General features: G+C 28.3%; 1 protein-coding gene across 1 annotated transcript; it reads right to left on the minus strand.

Moving 5' to 3' along the window:
* Nucleotides 1-15,995: 15,995 nt before the first annotated feature.
* LOC139425493 (zinc finger BED domain-containing protein 5-like) lies at nucleotides 15,996-19,531 on the minus strand. Its single transcript, XM_071180503.1, has 2 exons — nucleotides 19,341-19,531; nucleotides 15,996-17,984 (listed from the first exon to the last, which is right to left on the minus strand). Exon 2 carries the CDS (start codon nucleotides 17,967-17,969, stop codon nucleotides 16,281-16,283), a length of 1,689 nt encoding a protein of 562 aa, XP_071036604.1. The 5' UTR covers nucleotides 17,970-17,984; nucleotides 19,341-19,531; the 3' UTR covers nucleotides 15,996-16,280.
* Between the last annotated feature and the right edge of the window lie 7,083 nt (nucleotides 19,532-26,614).

Below are 26,614 nucleotides of genomic sequence, written 5' to 3' on the forward strand. Positions count from 1 at the left end.
AAAAGCGCTATATGTTGAGCCACCTCAGCTAGATTTGGCATGTGACATTTTTAGCGGCAATCATTGGTCGATTCGGCGTGTAAGAGAAATAGTAGGGTAAACAAAACAAACCAAACGTTGCCACCAGCGGAAATGAAATACAGCCAAAATTTGGGAGTCACGTAAGAGAATTATATATATTAGATACTTAATGCTATGATTGTTAATTGATTTCAAATTTCAAAAGTTTAAAGATCGAAATGCTTATTCAAATCAATAATTTTCTGAGAAAAAAAAACAAATGGTTTCCTTCCAAATGCCTGACACACTGCGTTACAAAAAACAAGGCGTGTGTCAGAAAATGGATATAAGTTGATATTCTGAGGAATATTATCCCAGGTGCATAGCGCTATATACATGCCACCTATTGAGAAGTTTCATGTTCAAATCCCGTTGATCATGCCATGGAGACTTCCGGGATCGAGCGCTCGCCTGCAATTGAAATGATTCAAGTTCGAGTTTTGATTTATACGAATTCTGCTCCCGGATCGCACCGAACACAGTGACACCACATAAAATATTCTCAGAGCTAGATGAATCATGGTTTAGAATCCCCTTCCCACCGGGAACCGTGAGAGGTTTTCGGGTTTTCCTCTCCTTGTAACCATGGTTCCGCCATTTACCAAATGTAGAAGAAACACGAAGTTATGATAGAGGTTCATGAAATTAGTTCCGTCAAAAAGTAACCTTTACAAAGACTAGTTTGTTCCAATGCCTAATCCAGGAGTTCCCTTGTCTTCTGGGTCGGGTGCGAAATCACAAGGCTAAGGAGTTGAACATTGATTTTCGTAAACTCAGAATTGGGTCGGCTGTTCAACGCTGGTATTAAAAAAGTAATAATAAAAATCTCGTTGATCACGAGGTCGGTTGTTCAATACAGGTTATAAAATAAAATAAAATAAAATAAAATAAAATAAAATAAAATAAAATAAAATAAAGTAAAATAAAATCTTTAGATGACTGGTTAATTCGTTTATTGTTTCAGTCTCGCGGATTACACAGTGCTATGGAAAAACGTATCCATTGAAAAAAGGATCATGTGTTAGAGGTTTTCGTGGTTTTTCTGTCCATGCTTTGAAATTGCAGATTATATTCTTAATCTAAGAGAAGCTCGCTTGTCTTCTGGGTAAGGCTCAAAGTTACAAAGCTACAGAATTAAAAACTTGATACATCTGAAAATCCAATATGAATCACTATGTTTAATATCGAGATAAAACTGAAATTAAAAAAAATAGGGGAAAATATTTCACGAAGTGAAATATTTCAGCAGCAATTTGTTATTTTGTGATTGTCAGGATCACCAGAAACGTGGGATATGGCAACCCCCATTATATAATTTTAAACATTTCCTTGTTTGTAATACACGTTATTATAATATGAACCCCATAATTAAAGTGTTGCTCCACTGGTGGTCAACTTAAATAGGCTTCATTTCCCTTAATAAACGTAACAACTGTCTACAAGGTAAAAAATACAGAATAAATAACAGTATTTTATTTTCAGAACTGAAAAAAAAAATTATTACAGAAAATATTTAGCATATTTTGGTTGCATGATATTATTAGTTTGCGTCGAGAATTTCTTTCGCATTGATTATGCGAAAGAAATCGGATAGAACATATAAATTATTTTGAATTAAAAGCCTTAAAAAGTGAATAATCTGTTTCAATTTCGGGGGGAAATATACCTAATTTTATTTAAATGCTAAGTTTCCTTTTTAGTGAAAAATTTATTATCTCAACTAGTTTGCATCTCCTGAGCAACAAAACTGAAAGACTTTAAAAATACATTTCTGAATACAAAACGTTATTTAACATGTTTTTTAAACAAATTCACTCGTTTATTTTAATTATAATTAATTCTTTTAAAGCTTAATTTTTTGAAATTAATTTAAAAAAAATAGTATCAGAATTTATTTAGATTTAAGCTACAAATATATCAATAAATGTGAAAGCTTTATTGCAATTTCTCTTTTAATACCAGTGTAAATTTAAATACTTAAAAAAAATATTTAATGTCTAAAGAATTGGTCATTTAACCAATTTTGTTTAAACCCTTGTTATTATAAAAAATAATTCAATTGACTTTTAGAGTAAAAGAGGTTATTCAAAACTAACATTTCGTAATGTATTAAATACAAAAAATAAACTTTCATTTTCGATTCTCTGCCCTGTCGTGAGGAGGAGATTCTTAATCGTGACAAGATGACATTGATAAGAAACGTTTATTTAGATCTTTATCTTACATAGAATTCATAATAAGTTTCAAACACAAATTACCACTTATAATAAAAATATAAGTTTAGAAGGACATGGCCTCGTCTTTAAATAATTAGATTGATAGTTCGAAGATACTAGTATAATGTCAAACATGATTTCCCAATTACTTATCATCCACTTATTGTTCATTCACTTTTAAAATTAATTATGTAGTTGATTTGGCCCCAAAGCAGTAAAAATCAAAGATGTCTGAATTTCCGATTCATATGAAAAATATAATGAATCATTTGGTTTATACTAAACTTGTTTGAGCGTATTACCCTCAAGGTATTCTCCCCCTCCCTCATACAATCAATACATCAATCAAGTTCTCATCGCTTCTGAAATCATCATAATAATAACACTTGAAACTTTACTGTTAGGTCACCATCGACATCTGCAGAACAATCGGTCAAGGTAAACGTCCCAAGTTGAGATGTACGCATAAAATAAACAAACATGCAAAGAAGAAACACATAAACAAATGCATGGTTTCGCAATTTTCAAGGGATTCCGAACAATTTTCTTTTCTTTTGTTCTCACGGGACTTCGCGTTTTGCCATTCTGGGTTAAAAATTCTTAAGACTCCAGAAAAGATGAGCCATTTTGTTTTGTTTGTTTGATATTATTTGATGTAACAAAGCGGCAGACAAGAATGCTAGAGTGTGACACCATATTCTATATGAATGCATGCCACGATATGGTGAGCAATGGGAAGTGTGGGTAGGAACGCGACTTTTTTTTTTAACTTTCTCTTTTGGCGTTGTTTTGTTCTACAAAAGACCAAACAAAAGAATTATTTATTAACTAAAGTGAATTCAATAGAATAGTGTTGGTGGTGTAATGACAGTTGAATTTAAGTTTGAGGATCTTATGAAATTTGCCACACCCTAAAGAATTCTTTTTAAATGACTTTTTATGATGCCATGGATCTGGGCGAATAACGATAAGGATTCAACGTTTAAAAAATCAGTAGTAAAATTCGTAGAATGCAAATTCAGCAAATCAAATTATTATGCATATATCGTCTTTATGAAATATTTTAAATTTTTATAATGTATAATAATTTGTGAATAATTTATTATGAGAGATGAGTAGTGGATAAGAAACAAAAATATAAGATATTGTTTTACATTAAGCAAACAATTGGTTGTTATGAACATTAACAAGATATTATATATATTAACCAAATTATCACAGTTGCAGTAAGAATCATAACTAATAAACTAAAAAACAGATTGATTAATAGCATTTTTCCTATGAAAGTGCTTTTAAAAATTTATTATTCACTAAATTTAGAGACAATTTTTTAACATTACTTTGGCGATTTACGGTAGTTTTATTAATTATTATTAATATTATTTGTACAAAAATGTTTCTAGCAATATGTAGGGAATATTTTGTGAGTATCCACAAATTTATTTATAAAATAGAACCCAGTGAATCGAAGCACTTTCTAAAGTGAAATTCGCACAGGAATTTTTTTTAATGATTTTATTTGATAGATTTTTTTTGTAATAAAAAGAAAAAAACTTTAAACAAAAAGGGCTGCATTTTTTTTTAAAAAAGAAAAAAAAACTTCTTTTATTGTGTTTCAATATATCTCACTAAGGGAAAATTGGGACACTCAATACAATTTATGTTGTTTTTCCTATTCAAACATTAAAAACAACATTCGAAATAAACAATATGTTACTTAATAAAAATTTCTGTTGTAATATTAAATTGTGTCAAAAGATGAAGTTGGGCTTATACATTTATTCTTATTTGGAATTTTTTTCGAAAATAAGGTTATTTTTGCTTTTTTTAAAATTAGTCAGTTTTTTTTTTCAAATTTGAAAGTCAAGAGATATCATCAGAAGGCGTTGCTTTTTTAAAACATCTTTAGATTTTTAGAAATAAAAGAAGTTTATTTATTATTCTCTTTATTAGATACCTCAATGTAGACATTAGCTATTTTATAGGTCTTAATTCTACTGACTTAGATTCTGTGAGTCTAAGTTCATTTATAAGGTTAATCAAAAGTAAAGATGAAGATTTTTTTTGTAGTTTCGGGAAGTTTTTCATCAATACGTAAGGGATTGATATTTAAAGGGTTATGCACTCTAGCAGTGAAGAAAGAACATATCTGGTGAATTGCTTTCTTAAAGACAATCGAATAAATCAAAGTTTTGTAAAAGGTCCTTTAATATACAACTAGAAAACTGAGAAAAATAAATTTTCCACAGCAAAATTAAACAAAATGAAGCGATTTTCTTTCAATGGAGCTCTAAATTTTGAAAATTAGTTCGGTTTCCATTTCGCAAACCTTTTAATTATACCATTTAAAGGTGTATTTTTTTAGATTAAATTTAAAATTACAAGATTCAAGCATTTAATTGAAAAAAATTTTAAGGAATTAAATAGAAAAAATATGATTTTTCCAAAATTCTTGATTGTTCTTGCTCCTTAATATACTATAAAATTTTGAAAAGTTGGATTTTAGAAGGTCGGATAAATTAGTTTTAGTATGATACAGCGTTGTACAGATCGATTTTTACCCTAACATTAATCTTATAATTGGTTTTATATGATACATGCTATTCCAACTTGTGCAAAATAAATGAATAAATAAAAAATTAAATGAATGAAAAAATAAATATATAAAAATAAAAATTTAATTTTAAAAACAGACAATATTCATGACTTCATAAAACTTTTTTTACTAATTGGTATTATGTAAGACAATAGTAACATATGTTAACGTAGTCGGGATAGATAAACTAATGGTCAATTATCATATTTCTGAAACATTTCCTCTTGTATTAAGATTAAGAACTATTAACTATTTGACTATAAAGGAAATTTTTAATGTATTTGCTATTGCATGTGTAAACATATCGTGTCAAGAATCTTAACCCCAAAAGTATCATGTTAATCTTAATTCGATACCTTATTTCATAATTTATCTAAAATCGTGTACGAATAGTAATTTCTCGTTAAATGTTTTACAAAATCTGGTAACTAAAACTAATTTTCAATGGTTTATTACGATTAAATGTTTTATATTTATTAGTAGTTAGAATTAAACCTGTATTCTTTCAGTCTCATATATTATTGTCTCATATATTTATTTATTACATGAAACTCATAAGAAAACAAAGCAATTTATATTTAATTCTGCTTCATAGTTTTTCTTATAAGAATATATATCTTAAAATAAATTTACAATTTTATTCTTTTTGAGTCACTTAACAATTTTATGTGCAAAATATTAATTGACACTTCAAAAATATCAAGCGTTTAAAAAATTAATAAAAATAAACTAGCGCTTCAGTAATACATTATACCGCATGAAATCTAATCTATTAACCAATTCTTTTAAAAATAAACTAATATTTATCTACTGTCCCTTTAACATCCAGGCAGCATTTATGATTAATTGATTTAGCAATACAAGGAAATGGCACATTTGCGCATAGTGTGAATGCATTATCGACATACTTGATAAATTTTAAGTGATCTAAACAAAAGAAACTACTTTAAAAATAAGAACAAAAAGTTTTCCACCCTATCTTTTCTCATGAGTGAAGATGAGCAAACAGAATGAAATGGGACAAGGCTTGAGAAAAGTGATGCAACTGATGGTGGGGTAAGGCTTGTCACGAACCTGGCTCATCTTCTTTTTTGATTAATAATACTTTTTTTTTTCTCGAGTCTTAAAAATATTTTCTTTATTTGAATGTCCTTATTTCTCAGTTATCTAAATATGGGAATCAAATACTGAATTGACAGATTGATATTGATTGCGAACACTTGCTTGCAATTTTGTCCTGAATTTTGAGCACTTTCCATCAATATATCCATGCGACTTACATAGCAAAAAAGGCAGTGCAATGTTGTAAAGTTTAGAACAAGTTAAACCGTAATATCATTAAAAGTTGATGCAATAAATCGAAATTAATTCAAAAAAATTATCAATATCTCTTGATATGCTGAGTATTTTCAAAAGCATATTACGCCCAAATTAAATATGAAACCAATTTCAAGCGAATAACCAGACGCAAAAATTTATATTAGTTTAGAGAAATATCCACCTTTATGTTAGTTCTATCAATGTCTTGAATTTGCATTAAATAAGATACTTTAAAATAATTTTTTCAAATTTTCTTCGATTTTAATTTTTGTTCAAATTTCTCATGTTTCTTTTAAAATGTTTTTTTAAAAATATTTTTAAACTTTTTTTTAATGTGATGGTGAATATGAGGATTTTTATTATGAATAAAGGTGATAAGTTGAACTATATCATACAATGAGAAGTTAAGTATGGTCAAAGATACCAGAATAGGGTAAAATTTACCGTGTTTATGGTTCTAAGGGGAACACCAAAAATCAGGGTAATTTTTAGCAAAGCGGTTTGGTAAAATTAACAATAAAATACGGTTTAATTACGATGCTTTTCTGCAGTGAATGTGGTAATATTTAGTAATTTTATCATGATACCTTAGAGCAGTGTTCCCCAACCCCCGGTCGCTGGACCGGTACCGGTCTGTGGATCGAATGGTACCGGGCCACTCATTTCATTGAAACTGAGTATAAATTACTAGGTTTATATCCCAAATTAAAGATATCTGTGTTCCATTAAAATTTTCTTTATTTAAAAAAAGGGGGGCCCCGAAGGTAGTGACATAAATTTTTTAATGTTTGTAATGTATCATTGTCTCCGATTACCTCTAGATTGAACCGTCTCATTGCAAAGAAACAAGCCCAGGGTTCTAATTGATTTAACGTTCTAGTAAGTTAAAAATATTAAATCACTTTATATTTATTTTTTGGTGTGACTGTATTTTATTTTGAAGGCATGTTTAAATACAATTAAATTTAAATTAATAAATCAAAATAATCTNCCCCCCCCCCCCCCCCAAGCAGGCCGAGCTAAAATTATCAAACGTTGATAGGTCCGCGATGATAAAAAGGTTGGGGATGCATGTCATAATAGCATGTCCTTATAGCATGTCATAAAAATCATTTATTCAGTTAATTTCACTTTTCAGTTTTGCATTTATAACTAAATGTTTATAATATGTATAATATGTGTACAATAAGAATTATGGTTTTGAAACCAAAATTCCCGCTAAACCGTAACCATATGAATGGAAGAATTACAAAACAAATGGTTTGAATACCATATATTTAGGTTTTATCACCAAATTTTTTTTTATTGGAATTGTCTTTACCATACAGTACGGTAATTTTACGAGAAATTTTTTCACCATGTAGTGTACGTTATTCCTCTTTGAAATTGCTATCACGATAACTATAGTTTTATTAGAGCGAAAATGTTTCATCAACTTCGATTGATAGTGAGTTCTATGATTGATTTGTTACTGTTCAACGTTGTACGGGTTTTTTCGGAACGTGTATAATAAAATCAATCAATCTTCCTTGCATTTATTTTTTTTATTATTTATTATGATCAATAAATGCATTATTTTTGAAAAAAATGCTTTACTGAGACAACGCTGTATTTTTTTTCTCCATAGACTAGCGAGATACAGTTTAACCTCTCTTGCAACTGGTTTTAATATTTAGAGAATATAACTCATAACTTTTTAGCAAAAATAACAAAAAAGTCCTTGAGCGATATTTTCTGTTTTGAATAATTATGTCGTTTGATTCGTTTTGTAGGTTAATCAATGATCTATATTGGGAAAACCCTTAACGTTTAGGATTTCTTTTTTTTTTTCATTGGGGAATACTTTCTGTTTTAAATAATTATGTTGTTTGATTTGTGTTGCAGGTTAATCAATGATCTGTATTGGAAAACCCATAAAGTTTATGATTTCTTATTTTTTTTTCATTTGGGGAATTTAGAAATTAATTCATTTTGATTGTAGAGTTATCAAACATATTTTTGAAACGGGATTTCCCAAAACTTCTTTAGACAATTAATAAAATATTCTAATTTCTAATTAACCCGTTTCTTCCTAAGCCAAAAATCCCTTAAGTCAAACAATGAAGCCTTCGTTCACTGTTAAAATTTCCATTCTAAAATTATGGTAAAATAACTGGCAGCAATCTGTCCATCCGATTAACCGTAAAATTTAAGGCAAAAAACATTTTTTCAATTATGGTTTTGAAACCATTTACAAAAAATATGGTTATGAAACCACGAATAAAAAAAACTATACGGTTTTTTAACCATTTACAACTAGCATTTTTCAAAAACGTAAAAATAAAATAATAATTATTTAACTGGACATAGGAGCTCAGCTTTTCGTAAGGTAATGGGCATTGGAGAATGCCGGACAGTGGAAATTCTTCATGTGTTGAAGGGAATGGAGGAAATATTGTGGTCAATAAGGACTCGAACTCCAGTTCTGCCTGTCATAAGATTGACGCATAAGCCCTCTCGGCTATGATACGCCAGTAGTTGCAAAGAACTAAGTAGCTTCATTTGGTAGTTCTAGTTGGTGCGATAAAATTCGGGTTGTTTAACCGTATTAGATGAAAGCAGTTAATAAACAGTTTTTCTCAAACTTAACAGTTTGATTACCATTTTAATTACGGTACCATTTTAATTACGGTTAGTTGACTGTTTTGATTAAATATGGTAAAATAACCATTCAATGAATAGTTATTTAACCATTTTTTCAGAGAAATTTCTAACAGTGTACAATCAGGTAGTTAAGCTTTTTTTATCGTTGATAGTGCCTCAATTAAACTAGAACGTGTGATCATACTTAACTTTACAATTACAATAATTTTCTTTCAATTCGTGAATTTTGAAATTAAATATTACGTGAATAACATAATAAAAAATTACTTTACATTACTGTTTTTTCTTTCTTCAATAAAATGGATGAGAAATGAACAAATTAATAATATTGTTGGAAATATTGTTTAATCACTCAAATCTATTTTCGTAAAATAATAATGAAAAATATAATAATCACACAAATATTTGTTATGTGTAACATTCGAAAATAGCAATTTAAAAATCATTAAAAAATTGGTTTAAGATAGAATTCAAAATAAAAGTGACTATGTATTATCGTTATAACTTACCGCAACCTTAGAAAAGCATTTGAACTAAAAGAAAAAAAATTTGTTCTTTACATAGAAGAGCTATGAGTATAAAAAAAGTATACAGAATAAAGACAAAAATAAAGCGGAGCTAAAATTAGTTACACTCGATTGCAATAAATCTGCACGAATGGTTCAATTTTCAACAATATGGGTACTTTTTCATTTTGCCGGCTCAAACAATAAAGTCGCCAATGAAAACTTGCTTAAAGCAAGTAAATTCAACTGTTTTTTTTTTTAAATAAATAAATAGATAAAATAGCCGAAATTACTTGTGCCTGCGAAATGGAAAAGTGCTGCAATAATATACTAAATATTGATGCTATTCGAAAAATATTGTCTTACAAATAATATTTAATTTCTTATATTTTTAAAAGAATATTAATATATTACGGAAATATATATATAATAACACTTTTTCTAAATCTGAAAAAAGAAAATTTTTTATATTTTCTGATTTTTAAGTGTTTAATAGGAATGGACAAATAGTAGCTAAGAAATTTAAACGTATGCTACTAACTAAATGCTTTTAAATTGCTTAGATAATATACTAATCCTATCAAGAATTGTATCTAATTTTGTTGCCAAAATATATCTAGTTTACAACAAGAAATTATGTTTAAATTATTATATTCTTAATAATTAAATATGAGTATATTTTTGTAATACAATGTTTGCTGTATAGATTTAAGGTAAATTAAAGTTATAATATTTAACTTTTTTGGACAATAACTTTTAATTCCAATTGAGAGACACGAATGTTTCAAAATAAAGGGTATTTTAAGTATCAGCCGGTTAAATCAATTTTCTTTATATTTAAATTATAATTATAATAAACTTTTGTAAAGCTTCCTTGACCTAATTATAATATCCAATTCATATCTAATTGTGTCAAAACTCGCATAAAATGGCCCCACACCGTAAAGATTGATGCATATTCATGATAATTAAATTAGACAGTAGCAGAGATAAAAACGTATTCTGAAAGGATCTGGATGGCTGACCAAACAGAAACCTTATAATCTGTATTCTGTTCACTCCATAAATCCATCTTTTTCGCACCTAACTGACCACTGGGGCCAGATATCCGAGCATAACAAAAATCCTCTCTAAGCTGATTAACGGTACAAAAAATTATTACCCAATTGTAAGAACTTAAGCAGAACGGAACATTGATTTCGCTTGGGTCCAAAGGCAGAACCGTAACATCGTTTGTTGTCTCGTATACCCAATCATGGGAGCGTGGTGAGATTTGTTTCTTTTTTCATGGAACAAAACAATGTTGCGAAATTATCGACCCAATTGGTCGAAGGGGTTTGTGATTTAGTCATTGTTGTGTCGCATCGCATCAATGGATTCTCCTTTTCAAATAAATATATATTTTTTTCCCTGATTTTCGGATATGTTTATGTTCGTAACTACATGTTGACTAACTTTTGTATTTAGGTGATTTAACTAAGCCAATATTGAATCATAAACAGAAACGGAAGAAATCGTGGTTTCTATCGGAGATCTCAAATTTTTCGGAGCGCCATTCAGTACAAATTGTATAGGGTGGGCTCATTACAATTTAAGAGATAACATCATTATAAATTTTTTTTTGTTGAAGAAATTGTTTGATATATTTTTACGTAAATTTGAGAACATGCATTTATGATAAGTTTTTTCAAAAAAGTAGAAACAGGAACTCTTAAATGATAAACATACATTGATTATTTCTCAGACACTTGCTAATTAACGAATTAAGCATTTCTAAACTTTACCGTTTATTTTTTTAAATCTTAATTTTTCTTGTTTGCATCACTATATTTTTTTAGTTTGTAATTTGATTTCATTAATGTTGTTGTTGCTAATTCCCATCTGGTCTGACGGGGTCAGACCAGATCAATGAATCCGTTGATATTGAGAAAATCCGAAACCAAAACATTAATAAATAATAGAACTAATATATAATTCATTAATAAATAATAGAACTAATATATAATTATAATTTCGGTTCACTTCTGTTTATTGTTCATAAATACTTTTTATTACGCTTACAGTTTTCAATTTATCAAACGACAACCTAGACTTTTAAGAACGTCTGGCAATTTTGGAAACGAAAAAGTTTGAGAAGATCCCCTATTCCAAAATCGCGTTTTGTAAGGGAAAAAATAAATCCATTTACGCCAATAATATGCATGTCATTTAAATTAGACGAAATTTTGCATTACAAAATTTCTTTTATTTGATGTTTTAAGTAAAAATATATATTACATTCATATAAAAATTATACATGTTTTTATTTCATATGTGATCAGCAGATTTACATAGAAGCCTTATAGCAGATTTACATGAAGCCTTTTTCGAGAAAAACCACAATAGTGTTATCTCTTAGAATATATCTACAAAGTACAACTAGACTAAAACCCTAAGAAATTATCGCGAGCAGAACTCACACCATAATATCCAAAATTATGATTCGTCAATTTTTTTTCTACTATGAAAACTTAATTCTCTAAAGTTCGAGATCCAATTACGATGAAAGAAACTGGCACTCAGGGAGTCAGTACTTTTTACCATAAAATCCATCTTCATAATAAAAATTTTATGGCACAAAATATTTGATATACATTAATTTTTTTGGCAATATTTATTATAAAATCACTGAATCACTGTAATTAAATAAACATTACTGTAAAAATTACTGTAGAAAATTTTACGGTCGCAATAGATTTTACGGTTAAATGAACTTCACGGCTTCTGCACTTAGGTGATTGCCAATACTTTTAGCCGTAATTTAATTCGGAATTTTTTACTGTGTACATTATATTAATTTTTTCCAGAAATTTAATAGCAACATAAATGACCGCATTAAATTAAAACCATTGACTGTTTCTAAATTAATTAAAGGCATTGAGCAATTCAAATGTTGAAAGTTTGTAAGAGCTGATTAGATGTTGGCCAATAATTACTTTAAATATTTGCTTAAATAATAAATCTGATGGTCGGATAGACCTTACCTACTTTTTATATTGTTTCTTGCTTAGTTGGAGATAATTGTATTAAAATTCATAATTATCGAATTTCATTTGAAATTTTTCAACAATCTATCAAAATGTTTTGCAATCTGGTTTTCAATCAAGTTTCAATCAATGTTTTGCAATCAAGCAAAATTCAAACCAAAATCAACACAATCATATTATTTTAAATATTGTTAATTAGTTATGACACGAAATTCTAAAGAATTCTAGTATTATAGTTTATAATTATGATGCATCATCTTTCAATACTGTAAACAGTACAAATTAAGTGCTACAATTGATTTAGCTTTTTGCTTAACTGTATATTAATTCTATTATTAATAGCGTGTTTTAGAGTTGTTTTTTTTATAACAATTTTTATAAGTCAATTCCCACTAAAATACATTAGAGAAATACGTAGAATTGAAAAGCGAAAACTATTTAATTATTTGTTCTAAGATCCGGGATATGTGCATGAACAAGAGTTTTTTTTTCTTTTCTTCTCAAAAGTATATTTCCGAAACGGTTTAAGAATCATGCATGAAATAATGTTCAAGAATTGAATTTCCTTCTTACTCAAAGAATAATCCTTCTAATTATTTCTAATAGCAGTATCACCTTCTATCTAGACCGTAAATGCTTGGACGCAGCAAGACTCTCAGCGCCCAACTGAGTGGAAATGTTTCTTGATGACATGCTATTATATTCACAAAGACAGTAATAGACATCAAGATCACGACCTCTCACCCCTGCTTTCATTATTACCGCACCTGATTCAGATGGACAATGGCTGCTCTTTGTACTTTTTATTCCATTTTCCTTTGCTTGAGATATGAGAGAAGTTATGTTGCCAATCAACCCAAAATAATATCTCTTGGTCGTGACGATTTTTTGAGTTTTCGTTTGTTTCCTTTTTTGAGCTTTTGTTTTTATAAATAAGATATATCTATAACTGTGATTACTTCCTCACCATCTGATGTAGCGCGATTTATAAATGTTTCGAGGTTATAGAATATGTGTCTCTTAGTTCATGTGTGACTTCCATTTGAAAATAAGTCACACTTTTTGTTTAGAAAACACTAAATTTTGTTGCTTATGTTTGATTTTCTTTTTTTATTGTTTTCTGGTGAAGCTTTCTAAGCACATTGACATTATACCAACACCCAATTAACCTTTGCGGTCGTATTAAGTTTATACATGGGTGTCATGCTGGTCGGAATTAATTTACTTAAACATAATTTATAAAATGTTATTTCGAATTCTATGCATGACGTAATTAATCGTGAAATTACCCATGACGTGATTAAAGTTCGTCTTTTTATTTTTTGTAATTTTGTATTTGACTCAGAAAACCACGATTGACAAAATAAAACTCGTCTTTGTGGAATTCTGTTCAAGTAAAATTAATAATACTCGAAATTATTTATATACTGCAAAAGACCACTCATAAAAATGTCTCAAACTTGCCCAATGAAAATGGAACTTTAACGTTTGATCCAGTTTTCATTGGAGGAGTTTATTGTTTTTTTTTACCATTTTGCTTGATATAGAAAGTGTTACTGCTTTTTAAACATATTTTTTTAGGCTTTACTTCTATTTGTTCCAATCACCGTCTTTGATTTGCAAATATTTTTATCTGTCATCGCAAAATACTTACTTCTATCAAAAACGGATATTGGATTACGGATCAAAAACGGATATATATATTGTATTATACCTGTCGGTAAACAGCATAAACTAGGAGTAGATTTGAAGCAGCAACTTTCACCTGCATATTAGAAATTTTAAACGCACGCAATACCAAATGCAATTAATCCTTAGGGGAAAGCTTGAAACATCTTCATTTTCATTTTTTTTTTTAATATTTTATTTATAAATTTTTTTTTTTTGGAAAAAATTATTCCACATTTGCAGCATACGAAAAGAAAAGAAAGAAAACCACTCTACACTTAGATATATGCAGATGAAATAAGTCAATTCATTGAAGGTAATGCAGATTTCTGTTATATTTTTTATTTTTTCAAGTGGTACAGCACTTAGCTTTCTCCCCTTCATTTTAATTTTATTCTATTATTTCTACCTCTTTACTTGGAATCATACTGCTTTTGTTACAATTAATTGTTAAATATTATTAAATTTAAATGAATTTATAGCATTGATGGAATAGTTCAGTTCCTTATGATTCATACAAGTATCTTCAGATAGTTTTGAAGTCCACTCAAAAGACAAGTGATAAGGAAAACTCATCAAAAAGTTAAATTACTATCAAAATGTTGTTTCTGAGGTGATCACGATTTCTTTCTTCGAAAAATGAGCAGGATGTCTCGCTTAGTTTGAATTTCGAATTAGTATTGGAGTCATTAAATAGCTTATCTTGATGGTTTTAAAAATGTTTTAATGTAAAAACTAATTGCAACAAAGTTATAATTTTTTGCAGTCATGAACTCTTCTTATAAATAAAGATGAGAAGGAAAAAAAATCTTGTCCTCTTATAAAGTTTGAAATTAGTTCAGGATATATTAAATATCAAAGTTTTAATATGTTTTTACGCAATCCTAAAGGAGGAACATCGAGAAAATCTTATTATTTTTCTCTTTTGAACGGAAACAGGGCCAAATATTCCGCCTTATTTTTTCAGAAAAATTGACTGGTTTTTAACATGGGGGATAATATACATTATTTATGTGAAATAACGCAGCGAATATTAATATTTTTTTCCTTTTTCTTCAAAGTGACGTATGTGTGGACGTCAAACTTTTCATAATCATTAATTTAGTTTATTGATATGATTGATTTATAATGAATAAATGATCTCAAATGAATGATTTTAAATAATTGAATATATTTCGAGTTTTATGGATCGTTACTTTCGTTTGCTAGATTTTATTTTTCAGTTTGAATTTTTAAGCATATAAAAATAATTTTAATTTTATTTTATATCAGTTTGAGTTTGGTAATTTAGACGCATATGCTGCCAGAAATTTTGTTAAATAGTACATTCAACTTTTTTCAATTTTAAAATTTTACTTTATTTTCGGAATTTTCACTTCTTTTTTCTTTTATATTGTTTCCAAAATATAAATTTGCATAAAAATGTGTTTAAAAATTTGTCCTAAGCCTCTGTAAATAATCTTGTGAAGTGGGAAATCCAAGGGTATGCCGAGGAAAACTTAAAAGTATAAATAAATGAAAAAAAATGATTGAAATGAGATCTTTTCGAGTTTTCATTTTTGTTTTCTGAATACATATATGTAACCATTATTTTTAATTGTTTACTATGCGCATGTTATGTTAATTAAAGGAAAATTAAAACAAGTTAGAGTAGCAACTTTAGGTTGAGAAGCAATCTGGAAAGAACTATACAAGTAGTTTCAAGGTTTGGTGAGCTATTGGTGGTTGGAGGGAGTGTGTAACCTCTAATATAATTTAAATAAACTATAAAAAATATTAAAGTATAAAGCATAAAAATTGAGGTATTAAGCAAGACTAAAGTGAAAAAAAATGAGTGAATTGATTTAAGACAGGGGTCGCCAAACTTTTTTGATCATCGACCCCTACATAATTTTTCAAAATTTCCATCGACCCCCATAAAAGTAATTTTCTGTTAATTAAAATAATACTCCATTAGATACTGTGTTTGTACATTTATTTTATGATATTAGACATTTATTAAAGTAATAGTACATTCTATAACAATAGTATTATGAAAAATATATTAATGTTGAACCTTAATTTTTATTAAATAATAAGTAATTGCAAGCAAGTAGAAATAATAAGTAAAGTAATTACAGATATATTTCTTCTTTATCAATGAGATGGGTGTGCCTGGTGTTCATTTGCAAGGTTTGCTATATTGGGTTCAAAATTGGTCAATTTTGATCTTAAATCTCCACATTTAATTTATTTCTGTACTTAGTTAAGATTGAATTGACATGACTGAAACCGGCTTCAACCATATAGGAACTTGGAAATGACTGAGCTTGGAAATGGCTGAGCTCAGCATAAATGGCTGAGCTATTTCGTAAAGTTTTACATGTTTTTGCATTATATACATAATTGTCCAAAATTGGCTTATTGTTAAATTTTTAAAAAGTGTCTTTGCTCCAAGATCCGATAATAATTCAACAAGCTCATCTTGCAGGTTGATGTCCACGCTTTCAATTTGAACAGAAAATGGCATAATAATCCAATCAGGGATGTCAATGTTTTCCAAATCAACAAAGCGCAGTTTAAAATCGTCGCTCAATTTTTGTAGATGACCTGTATATATTTCCAAATCTTCTTCTTTTATTTCTAATTGTCGCAGATTTGAAAAGTACTGATAATCCTTACGTAGCAATGAAGATCTAAATAAATTTAATTTTACTTGGAAGCCTAACAGTATTGTTCGAGCTTCGATAATTGTTACATCTTTTCCTTGCAGCTTTGTTTGGACATCATTAAATTTTCCAAATAAGTCCGCTATATAAAAAATATGGTTCTTATTGTTTTGGAGTTCGTTACTCAGAACAGGGTTTATTTCGCTGAGAAATTCGGTCGTGGAGTCAAATAACTCAACGAGCCTTTGCAAACATACACCTCTAGACAACCATCTAACTTCGGTGTGCAGAAGTAATTGGTTAAATAACTCGTCATTTTCCTCACAAAGTTTAGAAAATAATCTTGATTTAAGAGGTTGGGCTTTAATTTGATTGATACACTTAATACAAAACTGTAAAGCTTTATGTAACTCTGGACTCAGATACTTCGCTACTAAGTTGTTTCTATGCAACACACAATGAATAGTACATATACCGGGCACTTTTTCTTTGAGAAATGTAGTAAAACCGCGGTAACGGCCTACCATAGCAGGTGCCCTATCTGTGACTACCGCTATTATATTTTCAAACGGAATATCATATTTATTTAAATATTCTTGCAAACATTTAAAAATTGTCTCTCCTTTTCCATCAGTTTCGAGATATTTAGCAAATAAAAATTCATCAATGACTTGTCCTTTAATTTTACTGAAATATCTAACGTACATCATAAGAATAGCAGAAACACCAAAAACAGATTCATCAAGTTGAATAGAGAACTTGCAATTTTTTAGCTCTGAAACTACCGTATTTTCTATTTCTTCAGCCATTTCGTCAATACGCCGTTTTACAGAATTTGCACTTAATGGCAATGACTTTAAAACATTAACGGAGTCTTTTTTCATTACATCCTCAATGACGTCTTTGATTGTAGGCATAACAATTTCTTCAGCGATTGTGTGGGGTTTCCCCTTCTTTGCTATATTAAGCGAAATCTTGTACGAAGCTATTAATCCTCCTTCAGTTTCAACTTCAGTAGATTGCTTCATAAAACTTTTTATAGTTGGGCGACATGTGAATTTTTCTTTAAGTTTTTTGAAAAATTCAAGTTCTTCATTTTTTTTATCTGAGTGAACCCTATCAAGATGATCTTTCATTTTTGACGGTTTCATATAGTCATTTCCAAAAGTTTTTTCACATAGAAGACACATAGGAATTGTTTCATTTCTCGGAGAACAAATAAATCCAAATTTCAGATATTCCAATGAATAATACCGGCATTTCTTTTTAGAAACTGAAGCTGCCATTTTTCAATTATGGTTCTATAAATAAATTAAAAATAAATTTGTATAATATGCTGACTAAACAACGACAAAATTATAGCCCACTTTATATTTTTTTACGAAAATGGCAAAATTTTTGAAGATATTATTATTTTGATTTGATGTGTGTAGTTTAATTTAATTTCCAGTAAGTAGTAAACAGCAATGATGTTGTTGTATTGCTGTTTATTACTTACTGGAAATTAAATTAAACTTATTTCATACAAAATTGTTATTCTTAAGAACAGTTAAAGACACACATCAGATTAAAATAATAATATTTTCAAAAATTCTGTGATTTTCGTAAAAAATACAAAGTGTGCTGTAGTTTAGTCGCGGGCTGTACTAATCCGTATTATTAATGCTTACCATCTTTTATACAGAGCTCATTCTAGGCAGAAAAAAGGGCAGGGTGCAAAAGTTTAAAAAAAAGGGCATTATTATTCTAAAAAGGCAATTTCTTTCTATGAGCTTTACACGTTCTATTAAAAAACATTGTCAATTTTTTTTTTACTTTACTAAAAGCAATCATATTAATTACTAATTTTTATTAATAAATTAACATATATATCGAGTTAATGAGCTAATTAGCTTAGTAATTTATTTAAAGTGCATGCATATATTAATAAAATAATAACTGTATGCTTTTAAGTGTCTGTAGTTACGATTTAATAATTAAAATGATTAATAATAATTATGATTTAATGATAGGGAAGTAACTGCAAACTTTCAAAGACAAGTGCAACAAGGGGGTGTGATGGCTATTTTTCCTTTCCCATATAAATCTATGTATTGACAGCAATGACAAACTAAACAAAAAGAGTTGAAAATAAAGAAGGGTTGAGGAAAGAAAGGGCAAAAAGGGTATGGAGTCTATTACAACAGAGCACTAATTTACTCCAGGGGCAACAGTGTGGATTCTTTTGACTAAAAGGGCAGCAGGATGCTGTGCCCTGTTTACCCTGCCTAAAATGAGCTCTGTTTTATATATGTATTGTTAATTAAAGTTGATATCTAAACTAAACGAATGGTGTATGATTGTAAATTGTAAAATGACGGACCAGGTAAAATTAATTGCCAGAATTGAAAAGAGAAAGAAAATAATAATAATATTGCAAAATTTAAATTCTGACAAATTAAGAATCTTAAGAACATTTTATTCTGCTTAATAATATATAGAACAAAAAACGATGCTGGATAATAATTAATTTTACAAAAATAAACTTAAATTAAATTTTTTAACAGAAATAAAGTTATTAATAAGATAGCAGCAATATTTATTTAGTCAATTACACATAAAAACGATTTCAGACAGTTCAGCACAGCATTGACAATAAAACATAAAATATGACTCACCTCGAAATTAATATAATCATATAATAGCTATCGAAGCAACAATTAATCTCTAATCCTAATCGTTACATCTTTTGGGAGCTGGTCCCAAAAACGAAAATACTTTAAACATCTACAACACATCGAAATCATTAATTAATTTACGCCGAGGTGAAAAAACAAAGTAAAGGTAAAGGTTCGAACGGAAACTTACTACTGCGCAGACTTCTACAAAAATTGTGCTGACATCTCTGAATTAGAATTAAAACAAAATAAATTATATTTAATGAATTAATGCAGCTATCTTTTAAAAGTTAGAATTAAGTTTTAAAACTTTAAATTCAAATTGAAAATTAATTAAATATTAATAAATGATAAATTTTTAAAACTAAGCAAATGGTTTTATCGAAACAATAACAAATTATCCAAAACTATAGAAGTTTTAATAATAACACTGCAAATATTCAACACTGTTCACTGTTTGCAGAAGATAGCTGACACAGCGTATGATATTTGCGTTTGTAACGTCAATGCTCGTCACACATGACATTTGGATAAGCGCACATTTGCATATGACTTATAAACCAGAAGTGCAGAGTTCGTGCCACTGCGCGCTGGTACGTAAGTACTTGTTTAACCCGAATAAATATACGTTTATTAATTTATGTTCTATAAAGAAACTGATATTAAGTGAATTATAAAAAAATTCACAAATTTTACATACTCAATTAGGAATATGTAATATGCATATTTAGAACTGTTCTTTTTTCGACCCCCAATCGATCCTTCCGATTCGGATCGACCCCCATTCGACCCCCTGGTTCAGATCGACCCCCGCCTTCATTAGATAGACCCCTGGGGGTCTATATAGACCACTTTGGCGATCACTGATTTAAGATGAAATGCGTCATCAGCTTCGAATAAGTGAGCGTAGAGCACAGTAAAAAATAAAGACGTTAATGGATTCTAAAAAATTCATCTTCTTACTTTTATAACATAATAATTATTTTCTAAAGCAAAAAAGTGTCAATGCATTGTTAAAATATTATGCTATATATTTTAAAAATTGTGTTAAAATAGAAGTCCTCAACATTTAAAATTTTTTAATTATTTATATTACTTTTTTTTAAATAATATAGATCACAGAAATGTTCTTAAAGTAAAAAAGAAANACATAATAATTATTTTCTAAAGCAAAAAAGTGTCAATGCATTGTTAAAATATTATGCTATATATTTTAAAAATTGTGTTAAAATAGAAGTCCTCAACATTTAAAATTTTTTAATTATTTATATTACTTTTTTTTAAATAATACAGAATGTGATTTTTAAATAATACAGAATAACACAGAAATGTTCTTAAAGTAAAAAAGAAATATTAAGTTACTATCTCTAACAAAAAAAAATTAATAAATTTAATCGACAATATTTTTCATTTCTTTTAAATTAATATATTAAAAAAGAGGGAAAATGAAAATTAGTTCGTTTTGCCAGGGGGGAGAAAAATCTATATACTTTATTTGCTTTAAATTTTACATACTTTTAAGTATAAACTAAAGTCTCACTTTTTTACTCCAATTCTACATAATTTTTTGACTTTTTTTTGACAAAAGTATCTTTGGTACATATGTGTACGGGAATTTACAAAGCTAAAAAATTAAAACACACTTCTTAAACGATGGTCTATTCTGCTCTTCATGTCATATATTTTTACTGCAATCTAATCAAATTTAGTTAAAAACTTTAGATAAACTTTATTAAGTTTCTTATTTTTAAATTCAAAAAGAAATCAGCTCCCTTTTAAATTTTTATTAATAACCTTACGAATAATATTCATCCATCTATGAAGCCGGTAAACTGTTAAACTTCTGACAAATGTCAAATCGTTGAAGCTGAAAGTTAACATAAATAGAATTGGTAAACGATCTACAGTCAACGAAATTCAAGATTTGACATAATCGAACACGCAAAAGATATTGAACAAGGAAGTATCATAGCTACTGAAAATAATTGACTGAAATAAATAAGGCAAAAAGCTGTGTAAATTTTAAATTCAGTTTTTGCACTGTTTTGGAGGGAAGGAAAATAATTTTGTAAATTCAATGAAGATTTCTTAAGGATTTAAACAGTTCTTTATACTATCTGTTCTTTGAATCAGAGATTTTTCAAATTTTCTTTATTTCAAAATTGCGCAAAATTGTTTCCTATTAAACTATTGTTATTTTGTAATTGTTATTTTTTTTTAAAAAGGATAAAATTAAATTTTTTAATATTATCTTAATAATATCAAATTCATGCTTTTTTTATTGTTAATCAAGAGAAAGGCAAATTCCTCAAGCTAACTAATTTTTATAATTATAAACTAATATCCATAAAAATTTTCTCAATAAATTTAATTTGTGTTTTTAATTCGAGTTGTGTGCTGAGTAATTATGGAACATCAGGCTTTTGGAATATTTTATATACTCTTCGTACCAAACACGATGTAACATTAGATAACTAAAAACTATCTTCAACCACTAAAATGTCTCTTGATTACTTTTTAAAATTAACTGTTATAAAATCTTCTTCGACTAAAGATTTTTTTAGAATTGTACAGAATTTATGACGTCAATTTAGCTAAAAATGAATTAAAAATCAATGATGATTTTTCTTTATTTTATGATTGTAATCGTTACAACTCCAACAAATTAGAAGACGATTTTTCATATGTGTTGAATAAGTGATATTTTTTTGATTAATATGCATAATTAGGAAAACAGCATACCTAATACTGATGAATACCTAATCTTCAATAAATTCAGCACATTCATTGAAAAAACTCATGCATGCCAAATTTAGTTAATATAGCATTTATTTCTCAATCACTTTTAAACATGTTATATTGGTAAACCTGAATTTATCACACAACCTTCTTTTTTATTTATCTTACTTTTGAACTATACACATGCAGATAACTGCTACCCCTTTTATTCTAAGTCAACATAAATTTTTAAATCTTATAGGTTTATTTAAGTTACTTTCACCTTAATGAAAAAGACTACTAATTTAAAAAGATTTATCATACTTTCAAAATATCTGATAGGCTTCAAGTTATTGTATTATGGGTTTAACACCAATTTTTATAACAAATGCGGTGAAAAAAAATTTTCAAATTGTTTTCAATTTCTAGCATGATACTGTGCATAATTTGTCACCCAAAAAGACAGCAATGTGGCTTATTTTACGTAAAATGACAATTAAGATTGAGAAATAAGTCATTTTTTAAGAAAAAAAGTCTTGAAATAAAATTTGATATAGTTTTATTATTTTTCATCTTTAAATGCATCTTTTGAGTAAAAATAAGGCACATATAGATGTTTTTTGGGGAAATAATAGTTATAGTACTGCATTTCATAAGATTTATGAAATTTAAAAAGTAGCTTTAACATATTCCATAGCTTTAACATATTGTAAAAAGAATATGAATGCAGAGATTTCCTATTTTTTACTTTTACTAAACATACAAAAAAAAAAAGAATTTTCAGTTTAATTTTACTCTATAGTTTTCAACATAGTCTTAAAAGAGTTTAAAATTTTAGTTTAAAATTTTCGATATTTGCAAAGTTTGTGCGTCATTTATAAACCATTATAGAAGGTATTGTTCCAAAACATTCCTAAGCTTTCCAACTGTGTTTAAAATATATATTCAACCGAAAGGAAAATATGAATAAATGTCAGTGAAAACATTCGTCATTTACCTTGGAAATCATTTAAAAGTAAAAACAATTCGTTCATTAAAGCACGTACGAAAAATCATTCTTTGGTTTCTTGAATCATTCTTCAAGAACGTATCATTTCTCGCAGCCTTTGTTAACACCCATTTCGGTTTTCCAACAAAGATATCATCAAACGGTGAAAATAAATAACTTCTCGATTCTGACACCTTCTTAAGGTCAGCTGATGCTTTTCGAGAAAAAAGGAATCTTTCTTCTGGAATAAGTTACTCATTTTCGAATTTGGAGAAAAAGATGCGTGGGAGGGATATTCAAGGATCTTGGAGGAATTACAATACCCCAGAACTTCTGGGTTGGAAAACAATTATGCTTACTATTCCAGTGGGAACCTTTTTCAGCGATTGAGAAACATTATCATAACAGATAAGGAGTATTCTACTTCACGAAAGTGAATGAAACTATCAAGGCCCCAAATGTATTTCTTCAAACTGACATATAACAAACAAAATAGTTGCTTTTACTCAAAATTAATAATAATATTCCTAGTCATACAAAACAGAATAATGTTTTGTAATTCACTTTCTATAAACTCGAAATTTTCGATTTTTTAAAAGGAAAAGGTCATTTTTTCCTTTAATAAAAATACACTTTTGTATGAATATACATTTTTGAGAGTGTAAAAAAATTTTAAAGCAAAAAATATATATATCTTATTGAATAGTATTTTTATACAAAGTGTTTATATTCAGATAAATATATCTGATAAATTAATATGGTCTTAAAGGCAAAGATATAGTAAATTTACTTATTATACATTGTAAAATGGGACAACAAAATTGAGCGAAAATGTGTCAAAATAGCTCGGTGACATATAAAGTAGAATTTAAAACCCCATACATTCAAAATTGAAACAGCATGTAGGGGAACATCATAACAAAAATTTGATCAACTTTTTCTCTGAAATTTTAACTTTTTCGAGGAAAAAAAAATCATTCATTAAAAAAAAATGAGTGAATATATGGGTTTTTCAGGAAAGGTATATTGTTCACAATGAAACATTGAATATCTTGATTGAATTTGACAGTTTCTAGGTCAAACAGTTTAGCTTGAACAAGCTTTCAAATCTTAGCTGCCCGATCTTACCCCACTTTCCCTTTCTCATTTTTGAGAAAAATGCATAGTCTCAAAAGTAATGCGGGGAGAGAAATGTGTAAGGGAGATTTGCCTCCTGCAGGATTCGAACCAAGGACCTCCAGATTCATAGTAGGAGATTCTAAACACCATAGTTGCGCACTCCAGTCCTGAGAGAGTTAGGAAACTTTGTCCGCCGCAATGACATATCATGGCTAATTAATTAATTTGCAACTTTACGTGTACAAGGGGTCGTAGTTTGGAAAATATGGTCTTAATTGCTCAATCAGGAGATCGGTAATTTTGATTTCATTCTTTGCTTATTTCGTTATATCTTAAAAAATTTAAGCGAATTTTACGATATGTCAGTGAGATGGTTAGTTAGTTTAAGCTTTAGTGTGAAATGTCTCATACTTTTATAATGATTTAAGCAGAACATATGATTCATTAAAAATTAACTTTGCAAAAAATGTGATTTTATTAACCATTTACTTTTCAGATAAATTAACATAATTAGATAGCTTACATTATAATTAGATAAATTACCTTACAATTAGAAAAATTACATTGCAGCTCGATAAATTACATTACAATTAGATAAATTATATTGCACATGACAGTTATGTAAATTACATTCACATAATTAGAGGACAGCGCTTCATGCTCACAATTGCTCGCCAACCCCGAAACTGCTCACTCAGTCTTTTTTCAATAGCTTCGTGATATAATCTCGATTTACTCACTCTTTTTGTATAAATCTAGTTAATATACTCTATTCTTTTACTTCAATACTCTTTATAGATTGATCGTTTTAATTATAAACTATACGCTCTCTGCTTTAATAATCGGAACTATATACTAATAATATACTAATAATCGGAACTATTTGCTCAGTTCTTTTCACATCGCTTTGCTGACTTTTTTCACTTGTTCAGCCTGTTATGGGGGAATTTTACCGATCTAATTCAACAACTCAAAATATTGGAGTGGATTGCGGCTTGCTCTTTAAAAATTCATTCTTTAAAATTTTAGAACTTAATTACTCCAAACAAATTTTAAAAAATACAATGAAGGATATTTTATTTTATTTTGTAACCGTCGTTGAACAGCCAACCCAAATTTTTTGGGTTTGCGACTACTACTGCTCAACTCCTTAGCCTAGTAATTTTGAACCCAATCCAGGAAGACAGGGGAGCTCCTGGATCAAGTATTCGAAGAAATCTGCCTTCGTGGATAACTTTTTGATGGAACTAACACGTCACACGGAAAGGAAAACCAAGAAAATCTCCTCCGGTTTGCCTGACGGCAAGGGGACTCTAACCCATGATCCGTCTACCATAGAGGATATTTTACGTCAGCATTGCAGTTGACGCAAGCCGGATGCTGAATTGGTATCGACAACCCTTTGTTGGGATTCAAATTCATTTCATGATATTATGTTATTTATATTGTAATGTCATTTTTAATATAAAGGTCATTTATAATGTGAATTTCGTTATTTATCATTATTAGTAAATGCGATTACGCAAAATAATTTAAAAATTCTTATCCAAGATTTCTTGGAATATTTTTTGCGCATTTTTCACTCTAATAAGTTACCCAAAGAAAATTTAACTAATTTATATAAATTTGTTTAAAATGATTTTCTTCTTAATTGATAAATTGAAAAATCGAATCTTGATTGTTATATTTTGTTTCAATAATCAGTGATTTCTAATTGGAGAATTGAGTAAATTAACTTGTAATATTGCAGTGGTTTTTAGTTATTAATCAACATTTATACAATAACGCATTTATACAATAACGCACTAATTTAAGCTAAGAACATTAGAAATTAAAAATTAGCAAAAACAAACAGATAAATAAGTGGAGAAAAAACTCAACAGTGATTTTAGTTAAAATAAATGGCAAACTGTATAATATTTTTGATAAAAAATGAGTCTTTGAATCGTTTTCGGTATGAAATAAATTATTTTTTGAAAATATCTTCTAATAAAGTATAATAAAGTATTTTTTTTAATTCTGACAAGAGAAGTTTCAATTATTCTCAAAAATAAGAAAAAATTTGAACTGGATTTTTTAAATTGAAAAAAAGAAATCAAATTTAAAACTGGTGTACATACAAAATGCGAAACGACATGAATATTATTGCAAATGAATTTACCATTTCATTTCTGAACTAAGTTTGAAAAATTTGAAGTTTTCATATTATAAATATTAAATTAAAACTGAAATCAATGTAAGGATAACGAATAAATTCTTATAAAAATCGCGTTCAAAGAGACAATTGAACGATCTTAAAATCATATCTCAGAAATTAGATACTTGCACAAAAATATTACATAACATTCTTAAAGATTCAGAGTTCTAATAATACTGCTAACTTATACGAACGCAGTTAAACGATAAAGCTCGAAATATATGTAAAATAATGCAATATGCAAATCATAAA

The sequence above is a fragment of the Parasteatoda tepidariorum genome, chromosome 4 (genome assembly GCF_043381705.1).
Source record: "Parasteatoda tepidariorum isolate YZ-2023 chromosome 4, CAS_Ptep_4.0, whole genome shotgun sequence".
NCBI classification, from domain to species: domain Eukaryota; kingdom Metazoa; phylum Arthropoda; class Arachnida; order Araneae; family Theridiidae; genus Parasteatoda; species Parasteatoda tepidariorum.

Coding starts and splice junctions, on each gene's coding strand:
- LOC139425493 (XM_071180503.1), bottom strand. CDS start 17,969: ATGGCAGCTTCAGTTTCTAAAAAGAAATGCCGGTATTATTCATTGGAA.